Source organism: Biomphalaria glabrata, chromosome 1 (assembly GCF_947242115.1).
Source record: "Biomphalaria glabrata chromosome 1, xgBioGlab47.1, whole genome shotgun sequence".
Lineage (NCBI taxonomy): Eukaryota > Metazoa > Mollusca > Gastropoda > Planorbidae > Biomphalaria > Biomphalaria glabrata.
In genome coordinates, this window is record NC_074711.1 from 269790 (window position 1) to 283102 (window position 13313).

Here is a 13313-nt window from a genome sequence, read left to right on the forward strand (position 1 = left end):
AATAGTGATTTTGATTTTTGAGATCTTAACTTTCAACAGAAAGACAAAAAAAAAATAACAATAGAGGAAGCTTTAAAAAAAAAAAGAAATATTTCTACAAGCTTACACATCTTTCCAAAGTTTTCAAATATTTTCCTCTCTGTGTTAGTCTGATTAGCTGTCAACACTGTACCATTCGGCAGGATAAAGTCATTGTTTGGATTCCCATCAAAGTTACCCAGAAGTCCTTGGGTTTGGTTTCGTAACTTAATGTCAGCTTGTACTGTGAACTCAAGACTTTGTAAACCCATAAATATTTTCAATGTTATACCTGGAAAACACAATATGTATATTGATTAAAATATAGCAACTCCTATTTAATTAGCTACCTATAAATGTAGCAAGGTTTGGAGCTCATATGTAACAACAGCTACAACTTTAAAGGATTACTGTAAAATAGAAACAATGGAATATATTGCTACCAGTTGTAAAGGATGCCACCAGTCTTGTTTTATTTCCACTATCTTCTCTCAAAATGACGAAATTCTTTAGAGTTTGCTTGAAGGCGGAGGTCTTATAGAAGTCAGTAGTGAAGTCTATAGTGTCAGCATAGATAATCATGGCTTAGAGAAAGAAAAAGAATACAATAACATTCAATATATTATAGAATGTAAAAAAGAGGGATAGAAATAATATTTACATAATTTTAAAACAAGCAATAGAAAAAAGAATACTTTTTTTAAAAACATTTTTTTTTTTTTTTAAACAAAGCTTATCCAAGGGAAAGAACTACTAATTACTGCCATTTATCTGAAAAATGGCATGTTTAAGTACTCTTTCTGTTATATAAAACAAAATAAATTAATTAGTACTAACTGATTAAGTAATTGGTTAACTTTTTGAATTGATTCGTGTATTGTCATCCACTATGAATAATTATGAAAAATTTCAACATGATCCAAGAATGTGAAATTGGAGAAAAAACATGTCAAAACATAATAAGGAAATTAAATCCATATATACATTCACATTTCTCAATAAGTAGCATTTATTCCCCTTATTTCAATAACACACAAGATAATTAATAATAATAATTATAATAACGTAATAATTAATTTACTAATTGGTTAATTTTTTTGAGTGATTCATGTCTTTTCAGGTACAATAAATAATTGTGCAAAGATTCAACTAGATCAGAGAATGGGAAATGGGAGAAAAAACAAGTTCAAACCTTTTACCAGACAGACAGAGTGAGCTGATATAAAGCTTTGTAAAAAAAAGAACATTAAGATGTTTAAAAGATATATTTAATTTTCTCACAAGTTTTCTTCAGGGAAAGTTCAACTTGTAATGTAGATGAGCGATTGTCCTCACTGACGGCGAAAGCTACAAACACTGTGGCATTGGTAAATGATTCATTCGATAGCGCTACACGATCCGTTCTTGCCTAGTTTGAGATTATATTTGAGAAATAAAAATAAAAGTAAACTTGTATGGAACTATTGATAAGTAGATCAGTAGTAATAAAGCCATATAAATATAGTGCTCTTAAGTTATATGAAAAGGTAGAAATAAATCAGCATTTCTAGACCATCAGATTTTTATATATTTACAAAAAAGTTTTTGTATATACAGAGAAGGATGAGTTGGAGCAAAATTTTTGGCACTCAGTCACTTTATTTTCTATTACTATACTAAAATTATAAAAATGTTTTATTTGCAGTCCATGAATGTGTGTCAATTTCATTTTATCTGGTTTTTTTCTGAGTTTTTATCTTCTGTCAATTCTTGGGTATGTGTATAATAATGTTGTAATTATTTGTAATTTTCATTTGCTATTATTGAGTTTTAATTCTGAAACTTCTAGGTAAAATTTCTCTTTTTTAAATGTAAACAGTGATTAAGATGACACAATTCAAACAAGAAGTATGAGATGTAGCTTCTATCAAATATAACCAAGAGAGAGGGAGAGAATGGAATAACTTCAATAAGATTAAATCTTATTTGTTTTATTACTATATTAACTTTTGACCATTGATAGTTTCTAACATAATTTGAAAGTACAATGATCAGGTGTGGTTAGGACTTAATCACACATTTACTTTTTATCCTAAGCCATGATGCTGTTCCTTTTACTATTTTTTCTGCATTCTGTTTTATTGCTCTAATCACTCCACAATGCAAAAAACAAAAGGCAGGCACCCCAAAGGCAGACCATGGTGGCTTGATGATGTAGAGGCAGATCTACAACAGCTAAAAGTCAAGGCATGGAGACGTAAAGCATAGGCTTGATCAGAACGGAGGGATGTGCTAAAGCAGACCAGGGCCCTCCATGGGCTGTAGCACCATTGGGATGGATGGATGATGGATCACTCCACAATAATTAATTGATGGTATTTACAAGACTTCTATTTATGACTTACAGTGGAATGAAAACTGATTTATTTTTTAGATTTTTATAAAATAAAAGGAAGCTTGCGAAACACTTTAAATTTTAACAATTTCTGATTTTCACAAGTATCCACTATTACAGACAATATTTCTCATACGAAAGAATTTTTAACATATCAAAACAAACAAACAAAAGCTTACCTGCATCATAAATTTTTCAGGAACATTAAGCATAATATACTCTGCCAATCCATTTAGTGTATACTCGTTATCATCCAATGTGTTAATGTGAGGATCACCAAATGAGGAAGCTGTAGTATAATTATTAGAAATTTTAAAAAAGCAATGACACTTTTTATGATGTTGAAAACACAATTTCAAAAAGAAGACATTAAAAAAAATTTAAGCAATACAACCACCAAATAATAAAGGTCATCTATGTAAGACAGCTGCAAGGGTGCCATTTGACCAGAGAAGCAACTAACCACTATTTATTTTCCACAACTAATGTCAGGTACTCAGATTTGGATTCACTCAGAAACATAATTCCGAAATTCAAAATCCCAATCTTCACCCAGATTTTAGCCAGAGATCCCATCAGGTTAGAAGTCAAGCACTTTACCACAAAGCCACCACATGCACCCCTACCAAATAACAGACAACTAAATACAGTTTGTGTACCAGGCTGTGAGTTTTTAACATGCTCAGGCAACAATAAAAAAAAAATAGAAATGGACAAGTGATTTGAGTGCTGGAACAAGTCTCAAAGAGCCTGTGGAGTTTGGGAGCACATGACTGCACTTCCTGTGATGGAGGCTGCATAAGCAAGCTATTATAGCACAGTGAGTGAAGGCCACTGTCCCATTGGTTCATATTTAGCACAGCTCAGTCCAAGAAGAAACCGTGTCTCATATTCTTCTTTACAGCCCAAGACCCTGTCTCAACAGGTCTGAAAAAAAATTCTCAACCTGCATGGTGACATACATGCAATATGTAAAACATCAGGGTTTTTGTAAGATAGGATTTGAAACTCTTAAGCTCTCACTCAAATGCAGTTTGATGATGATGATGAAATATAGTTTGAATTTTTAAAAGAGATAAGGCCTAAATAAAAAACTAGTATAAGTTGCAGCCTAAGTTTATTTTAAACAATAAAATAATGTAAAATTCTCACATTACCAGAGATAAAAGGTGAGTCTAAAGTACACCCAGGGTCAGGCCGAACTTTACTGTAGAGTTCACAAAGATCTGATTCCTGACAACACCAAATCTTGGGGGTTAAATCTTTCTCCAAAGACTGACGTCTGTTCTCTGGGAAAGGACTTTCTGTTAAAATGTTTCCAGAATCTGCTACACCAGAAACATAGAATGATTCTCTAGCAGCTTGTTGTGTTGCTTCCCAACTGTTACTAGTTGGGTTTTTATATTGGTAACAGCAAAGCTGAAAGTAATATTTCAGTTATTAACCAAAAAAAAAAATCATACTTCAAAACATTCATTAGATTAATTAATTTTTTTGGAAATATCTTCTTTTTAAAAAAAGATATTTAACCTATGTTATTTACCTTATAAATGGTTTGAAACTTAAGTCCTAAATTAAAAACTAAATTTCTAAAGATGTTTACTAGGAAGAAACAACATAATATGAAAAGTGACATACAGTATTTTGAAATCAAATCTATTTATTAAGAAATATCAATCTAACATCATCACTCACCCTGTTTAAAGAGTTATTTGGTAGTTCCCTTCTCTTGTAAATGGAAGATATTGCATAGCAGTAAATGTTGTCATTGCTTCTCTTTTCAACAAGTGTCCACTGGTAGTCCAGTCTCTCTAAACTACATGGGCATTTCAACAGTGACCTGATATTGTTTTGAAACTGTGTGTTACTAACAAGATACAAATTTTTGTAGTAAAAGTCTAGACAGTTTTGTGCTGAGTTTTCAGAAGCACCAACAATATCAATGTAAGTGCCTTCACGACCTGAAGAATATTATATAAAAAAAAGATATGATTAACAATTATAATACCTTCAAACAATAATTAGATTTTGATTAGATGTAGAATAAAAGACTTCTATTGGTGTTGCAGTATGTCAGGTATATGTTTGGGAGTCACAATAAAGAGAGGGGAGGAGTAAGCTACAAAGAAATGCTCAGAGACACTTAAGTTAAGGGCACATTTATTATTCCCTATGCTAGGAGGAATTATTTAAAGTGTATGGAACGAATTGCTTGAATCAGCCAGGAAAACCAATGATTTAGTAGTTTATTCACTAATTAACAAGCATAACTACACTGACATTGGTATGCATAAATTGTAATTATAGTCTTCTATGGAGGCATGTCTGTAATTTAAAAGTAAAGAAGCCTACATAGAACAATTTTTATGTTAATTTTTTTTTTTGTTAAATTCACCTAATAAATATTCCTTTTGGAATTTTTGTTTTAATTTTTGAGTTAATAAAAATAATGCAACAGCTTAAATGTTACTCTAATAATTAGTACTCATTGTGAATTTATGTCCAGTAGGAGATTAGCTGTAACTATTTTATTGACTTGAGTGCAACATAATTTTTAGTCATTATTTTTTATCAATATCATACATTCATATTTCAGTAGCAACAGTATGTAAATAGCAGCATATAATACAGTCATTATTTTTTTTAATTATTATCATACATTCATGTTTCACTTGTGATTGAAATTGAGACAATTTACCTGCTGTTCCAATATCAGAACCAAGACTAACTGTTTTTCTCGAAAATGTTAGTTTGTAATCTTTAAGGGCTTTGTCAGAGACATGTCCAACATAAATATTTCTATTTGGAACAAACTCCCATTTCATTCCACCTTTTTGGTACATTGATATAGCATAGCTTGTTGTACCATTACTGGCAATGATAGCTTGGAAAGTATTGACTTCTGTCTGTAATGCAAAAATAAAGTATAATAATCTATTTAAATAACAAAACAAAAATAAATAAATGTATCACCCAATGTAACACAATGTCACCAAGATGGTAATGGAAAAAGGCTTTTGAGCACTGATCATGCAACACAAGAAAACATCTTTAATTTTCTTTGATTGTTTATTTAATTTTAATTAGCATGTTTATAGTAAAGTACCCCTTTTCAGATCTTGTGATTTATGAAATTATAATATAGTTAATGGACCTCATTCACCAATCGTAAACAAACAACATTTAACCACGTGATTATCTATATCTTCTATACAAAGTAGGCTACATGCCATCTATAGTGGCTGTCACCTGATACATATTTTTTATTGTTTATCAATATTATGCCGTGGCTAAATGTGTTTATTTACGATTGGTGAATGAGGTCCATTAATATTATTTATACTATATTTTTATATTATATAATTATAATAATATAAGTTATATAGTACTTATACTACTTATAGAGTCCATACTTTATTAAATTATTATAGTATTAAATTATAGTTACACTACTAACTAGTTATAGATCTAGAAAATATAGTCATCTAGTCAGTAGATCTATGTTATACACATTATAAATAGTATTATACCATTTAGTCAGTTTAGTATAGATTTCTATAGATCTAGATCTATAATCTATTCAATCTAATCTATCTCTAGAGATCTATACATTATTATATTATACTAATTATAGATCTATTTTATATTAACCTTTTCACCACTAAACAGTTGTCAGAAACTATCTATCCCTAAGACAGGCTAAGAGAAGGGATATATAACTCTGTATCAGATATTTTAAAAAAATCAATTTTATGACTAAATTCACAGGAAAAAAATAATTAGATCTAATAAAACATAGCAAAAATGTCAAAAACATTCTTTTTATAATAGAAAAAAATAGACGTAGGGTTCACGTTCAGCATCATTGAATACTATTATGATAATCATTCACCGATTCATTCATGATTTCATCATGTTTAAAGTCATAAATAGGCCTGCAGAGCTCAAAAACATTAAAATATCACGTCATATAATTTAGATTATTTAGATTAGATCTAGATCTAGTTGCCTTCCAATCTCCCATTTCACTACACTAGATCTATTCTAACATATATTCAATACTGGATCTACTCATCTAGCATCAATTTTTTTATTCATTTTCACTACTAAAAAAAATTGGTCTCAAATTTGTCAAATGTTAATGAGACAAATTCAACAAATTTATACAAATTGCTACCCATATTGCTACTAGAAACTCTATATTAGTCTAGTTAACTCTAGTAACTAGTTCTAGATTTTTTCAAGATCTAGATCTAGAGTCTACTGTCTCTACTATCTACTAGAAATCTAGATCTAGATTTATTTATTATATAGTAATATAGATGTACTTATTATACACCTCTATACTCTATAGTTCTATAGGAGTCTAGTTAGTAGTCTAGTCAGAGTCAGACTAGTCTTAACTTAAGTGTCTTAAGTCTAAGTTAAGTCTACAGTCTACTACTACTACTAGAATTACTTACCCCAATCATTATTTATATCCATATTCTACAGCTGAAACATTAATATTCCCTTTACAATCTTATTCTATTAAAGCCTACACATAAGCCTAAATATGTTTCATTTTGAAGGCTAGCAAAGAAAAACGTAATTTTCAAAAAATGCATTCCAACATGCTGCACGCCTGCAGAATGCAGATATTTGAGATATTCATAAGCACCTAAAAATAGCTTCACTATCGCTCTTCTAGGTCAGAGCTAGTAAAGGTATAGACGTCTAAATAGTTATTTAAAAACTAGCAGTGCGTGCGTAAACGAAACAACCCAAAATCGGCGACTCTAATCGGCGCCTTCGACATAGCGGTCACGCTCTAGTTGTCTACCTACAGTGAAGTCCAGAAGGGCGTCGGCGCCGTAGGCGCCATTATCCCATTGGTGGTTAGAAAGGCTTTTATCTAACTACCAGGCCTGGACGTAGGGCTCTTCACCTCTGTCCTGTCTGAGGCAGGGGCGTAGCTAGGAATTATTCATCGATTGGGAGCCCGCGGGCTTGGCCTCTTTGGGGGCCCCTGCAGTTGCTTAATATTAAACTTTCAATGTAAAAAAACACTCATTTGGGGGCCCCCCTCAAGTGGGGACCCGGGGGGATTTTGAAATGCTCCCCCCTCCTACCCCCACTTTAGCTACGCCACTGGTCTGAGGGCTCCTAACGGTAGACGGCCATATCGATTGACTGGGCCAGACCGGACCGTGACGTGTACACAGCGCACCGTCCCCGTTCCTGGGCCCCACTCGCTACAAGTGGCCGAGAACAGTGCTAACTTGGGGAGCTTGTCTCATATTCCTATACTGTAACCGCCACTGTTCCGTGCAAGGACCGCCACTCCAGCTAACGGGACACTGATGACGGCCCCCTTGTGGAACGGCGTGACGGACTTTTCGGACTGGGTTCCGGGCGTTTTTTTCCATCCCAACCCCGAGTGAGAGAAAAAAACAACAACAAAAGCTCACCCAGGGAAGCCCGGCCGGGCCTGGTTCGCTACACGTAGACTATCTAGTTTCCATCACTAGACGTTTCCACCGGAGGGCCACGCTGAGGCGACGGGTAGCTGGAATTTCCTCCGGCTAGTTGACTACCAGTAGCGGCGTATCCCGGCCACTCTAGTTGTCAAATGGTTAAATATTGACTCTATAGCTTGCCATGTTTGTGTTTCAGACGTCAATAAGATAAACTTCTTGCGGAAGTAATCTTTTTTGTAATTCATATTTATAATTTTAAGTTCTCACTTTCTGGTCTTCGCTTTAAATGCTCTAAATTTTAAATTATCTTGAATTATGTAATTTGAGATCGATCTAAATAAGAAGGAATACTAATAAAACAAATATTGATCAATAGTCTAGGCCAGGCCCTAGACTATGCTGACATAGTTTAAACGTAGAATTTGTGTACGCTATTAACTTACCCACATTTTAACATGTTCAGATGATTCGTTTAAAAAGGATTTTTCATTGAAAAAGTCATTGTGATAGATAAATAGATAAACTTAGATACAGGAATTTAAGTTTGTAATGAACATATTGGTTTTCAGAATACGCACATAGATTTTTTTGAGTGATCTTGCTCCTCGTCAGCAATGCAAATTACCTGGAACAAAAAGGTCTTTCAGAAGTACTGGATACACTATCTGGACAAGAATCATCATCATCATCATCACTCATTTGAGTTCCTCATGGAACATAGGGCCTCGACAAAAACACGCCACTCTCCACGGTCTCTTGCTAGCTTTTTGATGGTGTCCCAGCTCTTCCCGGTCTTCTCTGCTTCTTCAAGTACATTGCGTCGCCATGTTCTTTTTGGTCTTCCTCTGCGTCTTGTTCCCTGGGGGTTCCACTCTAAGGCCTGCCTAGCTCTGTTGCTGGTATCTTTTCTAAGGGTGTGACCAATCCATCTCCACTTCCTCTCTAAGATCTGCATTTCTATATTTTTCTGTCCACTCATCTCCCACAGTTTGGTGTTTTCTACTTTGTCATACCAGTGTATTTTTAGGATATTTCTCAGGCATCTGTTGATGAAGGTCTGTATTTTTTTTTTTGTTGTAGCTTCAGTTGTTCTCCATGTTTCAGAACCATACAGTAGGACAGCCTTGACATTAGAGTTAAAGATTCTTAGTTTAGTCTTGTTTGAGATGTAAGGGGATTTCCAGGTTGGTTTTAGCTGTGTAAATGTCTGACGTGCTAGATTTATACGGCGTTTAATGTCTTCATCTGTTCCACCTGATATACTGACTACACTCCCAAGGTATATACAATTTTCTACTTGGTCTATTGTCTGAGAATCCAATACTATGTCTCCACTTTGTTTATTGTTTACTTTAAGTACTTTAGTTTTTTGGTGGTTTATTTTGAGGCCTACTCTTTTTCCTACTTCGCTTAAAGCTGTGACCTTTTCTTGCATATCCTGTAGTCTGTGTGATAATAGGGCTATGTCATCAGCGAATTCCAGATCTTCCAGCTTTTGTGTGAGAGTCCATTGGATTCCTTTCCCTGCGTTAGAGTAGGCTTCTTTTGTGACCCAATCCAGTACTAGAAGTAACAGGAGTGGTGAAAGAAGACATCCCTGTTTGACTCCTGTTGTGACTGGAAATTCCTCTGACAGCTTGCCACAGTGGGTTACTTGGCAGGTGAAACCATCATAAAGGTTCTTGATTATGGTTATTATTTTATTGGGGATCCCATAATGTCTCATTACAGTCCAGATAGATTCTCTGTCGACACTATCAAAAGCTTTACACTATCTGGACAAGAATAGGAACATAAAAATGGCAAAATATGAAAATACTTTTAAAAAGCTTTTCTAGGATATGGGGAAGAACTCCACATTCGCAACTATAAATTTCAATATTGTAAAAGGAAAGTTTCCCTTTCAGACCTTGCGATCTATGGGGCAGATGATGTTAAGGTCATCTGTTTCTATGGCCAACTTTTAACGAGCAGGGTGTCATGTGGCCAGCACAACGACCAACCGCCTTTACTTTCCCAAATTAAGTCAGGTCACCATTAGATTTGGGTGGACCGAAATTCAAAATCCCAGTCTTCACAAAGCCGAGCGCTTAACCAATATGCCACCACGCCCCCCTCCCCAGTACAAATTTGTTATTGATTCATGTATTTTCTTCGCCAAAGAATAATTGTGCTAAAGTTTCAACTTGATCCAAGAATGGGAATGGGAGAAATGACGTGTTCAAACTTTTTACCAGACAGACAAGATTTGGTATACGCTTTGTAAAAAACAGGTCTATTGTGTAAGTGATGTGGTTTTTTTTTTAAAGTTTCGGACACTTCTTTCGAAATGAAGATCATTCATTCCAGGCCAAACCTCATGCGTGACGTCGGGGGGATGACGTCATTGACGACGAGCATTGAAGTGCATATCGCTCAAACAGGCGGCCACCAGGGGCGTAGCTAGGAATTTTTCATCGTTGGGGGGCCCAGGGCTTGACCTCTTTTGAGGCCTCCGCATTTTGCGTAATATTTATTTTTTTTATATAAAAAACACACTAATTTGGGTGCCCTCCCTATGGGGGGGGGGTTCCGTGGGGATTTTCAAATACTCCACCTCCCCTTCCCCAATGGACCTCATTCACCAATCGTAAACAAGCAACATTTAGTCACGTGATCTTATTGATAAAACAACGGAAAAAACTGTCACGTGACAACCATCATGAATTAAACATAAGATCGTAAATTATATAGAAGAGATAGAGCGACACGTGCTAAATGTTGTTTGTTTACGATTGGTGAATGAGGTCCATTGTTTTACAAAGCTTATATAAACTCTGTCTGTCTGGTCAAAAAGTTTGTAGTTTTTTTTTCTAAAAGTTTTTTTTTTTTTATTTTCTTGTTCATATATTAATTTTTAAGCGATGGGAATTTCAAGTCACTGTCCACTGAAAGAAAACCTAGATAAAAGTCAGCGCTATTGTGTCTCTAGTGCAGTGTTTCCCAAACTTTTTCCTTAAAGGAACACTTCGCACGTTCTGAGTATTTAGCGAAACTTTTCGCTTATTTTTTTTTTACTTGGTGGCCTTAATATGGATTGCGTATGTGTGTGTGTGTGTTTATATTGTTACGATCATCTCTATCAGGCCTTTTGCAAACACTGCCAACAACACACATCTAAAACAACTTGACTACAAAAGCTTCAATAAACAAAGTGGCGGTTTAATGACAAATTACATCAACAACAGCCAATAAACACAATTGGCTACACTAACTGAAATGCTTTTCTTCACAACAGAACTGCCTAACTAATCCCTACAAGTCTATCTAGCTCGCACAGCTACATCTTCGAGGACTCTCAAGGTACTGCACAGTCTTTCTCTTGCTGTCTTGGACTCAACTGTCCTTTCTTTACACACCGAGTCTCTCCCCCGTAAAGGCTATCTGTCACATGACCTCATCACAGGTCATACTTGCGTGCACTAGCAGTACTGTCCCCTTATTCAACAGCCCTTGACCTGTGTGATTGGCATGATTAATGTATGTCAGTAGGCCGCACACAGATTAACCCTTTCAGTCCGCCACTAAAGTTACTACAATATGGTGATGGTGGGACTAGATAACTAGATTAACACATGTATTTGATAAGGACGTAATTATATTTTTGAGAAACGTCTGCAATTCATAAGATAAAATAAGAAGTATTCTTATAGCAACCCAATTCATTATAGTAGAAGTAAATAAGAGATTGTTACGTAAGACTTTGGTCCTTGTTTATAAGATGTCCGGCTAGATTAGGGTCACTATATACATGCAAGCCCAAGGAGCACAGAAAGAAGGACAAAGCCTTAAAAAGGAGAACAATGAAAATAAAACTTTATAGTTTTGGAACTTAGTTAATGAAACGTGTCATTCAATCTTAAATTGCAAAACAACTCATAGGTAGCCTACCCATTTCAGACCTTGCTATTGATAGGGAGGGGTAGATGATGTTAAAGCTCATCTATTTCAATGGCCGACTGTTTCAACGAGGGTTTTATATGACCAATACAACGGTCAACCGCCTTTACCTTCCCCAACTAATGTTAAGCACCCATTAGAGTTGGTTGGACTCAGCAGGGGCGTCCTAGGAATCCACGTAGAATGCAATTTTTCTGTTCTCTAAATGATTTGTGTACATCTGGTCACACACATGATTATATTTCACACCTATCTCCCATTAAATTCATCATTTGAGAGTGAGTTTATGTGATTAAAGCAGAAGATGTAAAGCAGTGGTTCCCAAACTGTTTTGTCTCGTAGACCCCTTGCCATTTTTTCTGGTTTTCGGTAGACCCATTGCTTAACTTGCAATTTTTTTGCAAATCCATAAACATTTTTTAAAAATAATTTCTAAATGTTGTTAGTTGAAGAGTGAAAATTTTAAACCTACATATGAAGTCATATAGAACTATTGCTGGCTGCCTGGTCGTGCGGTCTGCGCGCTGGACTGTCGTTCAAGATTTATCAATGGTCCAGGGTTCAAACCCTGCCCACTCCCATCTCCCTGCGGTAGGTTTGGACTAGGAAGTAATTATCTTCAACTCTCAAGAAACATCTGAAACATATAAAACAAACATTTATATTGAAATTTAAACCAATTTAAAAAAACAATTTATATGTATTGCTGGAATCACTAAACACACTGGAAATGTTTTTTTTTAAGGCTTATCCTCCGTTGCTATGAATATAATGCTTCATATAGGAATTTGTTGTTCTATGAAGTAGTCCTTCCAACATTAAATATTAATTAGTTAATTTTCTTGAAATATCATTGTAAAAGGTTTCGCAAAGAGCAGTTTCTTATGTATTCCTTGATTTTCACGTGTGGCACAAATATTGAATTTGCGGAACTGTTTTCATTAACCTTGGTTTGCTACCCACCTAGCAGACGGAAAACAGAACTCAAACCTTTGCTGCCTTGCAGCTATACCCAAACGTGGGAAAGGTTTTGTGGGTCACCCTGTGGAAAAATAAGGAGACGGCGTAGGCGACCATTAGGCAGTTTGTAGCACACAGCGCTAAACTATATCTAACCTCTTAATGTTGATCCCAAGCTGTATAGGCCTACCAGTGGTTTGGTTTGTTTCAATCATGTTTTTCGTAATAGTGGCTAGCCCTAATCACACTGCACACGTGAGTCGGTATGACTTCCCCCTCCCCTGCATTTTGATAAAATAATTGATGGTATTACCGCAATTGGGGGGAGGGGGGGGTTCTTGTAGTCTCCTTTGTTCAAATGTTCAGTGTGTTCACGTGTTATTAGTGTGTTGGCAGTCTTCTGTTAGTTTTTTTCTTTCTCTTCTTGTTCATGTTAATAAAATGGAATTGTATCTTAAACATTTTTGGTTGTAATGGGGTTGTTCCGAATCTCGATCTACTTTTCAAAAAGTCACGCTGTGGCGTGTTTACAGAGGCTAGGCCTTGTTATTTCCATTACTTTT

The 13313-nt window shown here is 35.1% G+C and overlaps 1 protein-coding gene across 1 annotated transcript in view; it reads right to left on the reverse strand.

The window, feature by feature from the left end:
* The window catches only part of LOC106059773 (mucin-like protein), a 39156-nt gene that overhangs the window by 7955 nt on the left and 17888 nt on the right, over positions 1 to 13313 (reverse strand). The window contains exons 3-9 of the mRNA XM_056018504.1: positions 5091 to 5298; positions 4088 to 4353; positions 3550 to 3811; positions 2572 to 2681; positions 1300 to 1426; positions 462 to 602; positions 107 to 310 (exon numbers count right to left, since the gene is read on the reverse strand). Coding sequence (XP_055874479.1) covers positions 107 to 310; positions 462 to 602; positions 1300 to 1426; positions 2572 to 2681; positions 3550 to 3811; positions 4088 to 4353; positions 5091 to 5298 — 1318 coding nt within the window. The remainder of the gene's footprint in view (positions 1 to 106; positions 311 to 461; positions 603 to 1299; positions 1427 to 2571; positions 2682 to 3549; positions 3812 to 4087; positions 4354 to 5090; positions 5299 to 13313) is intronic.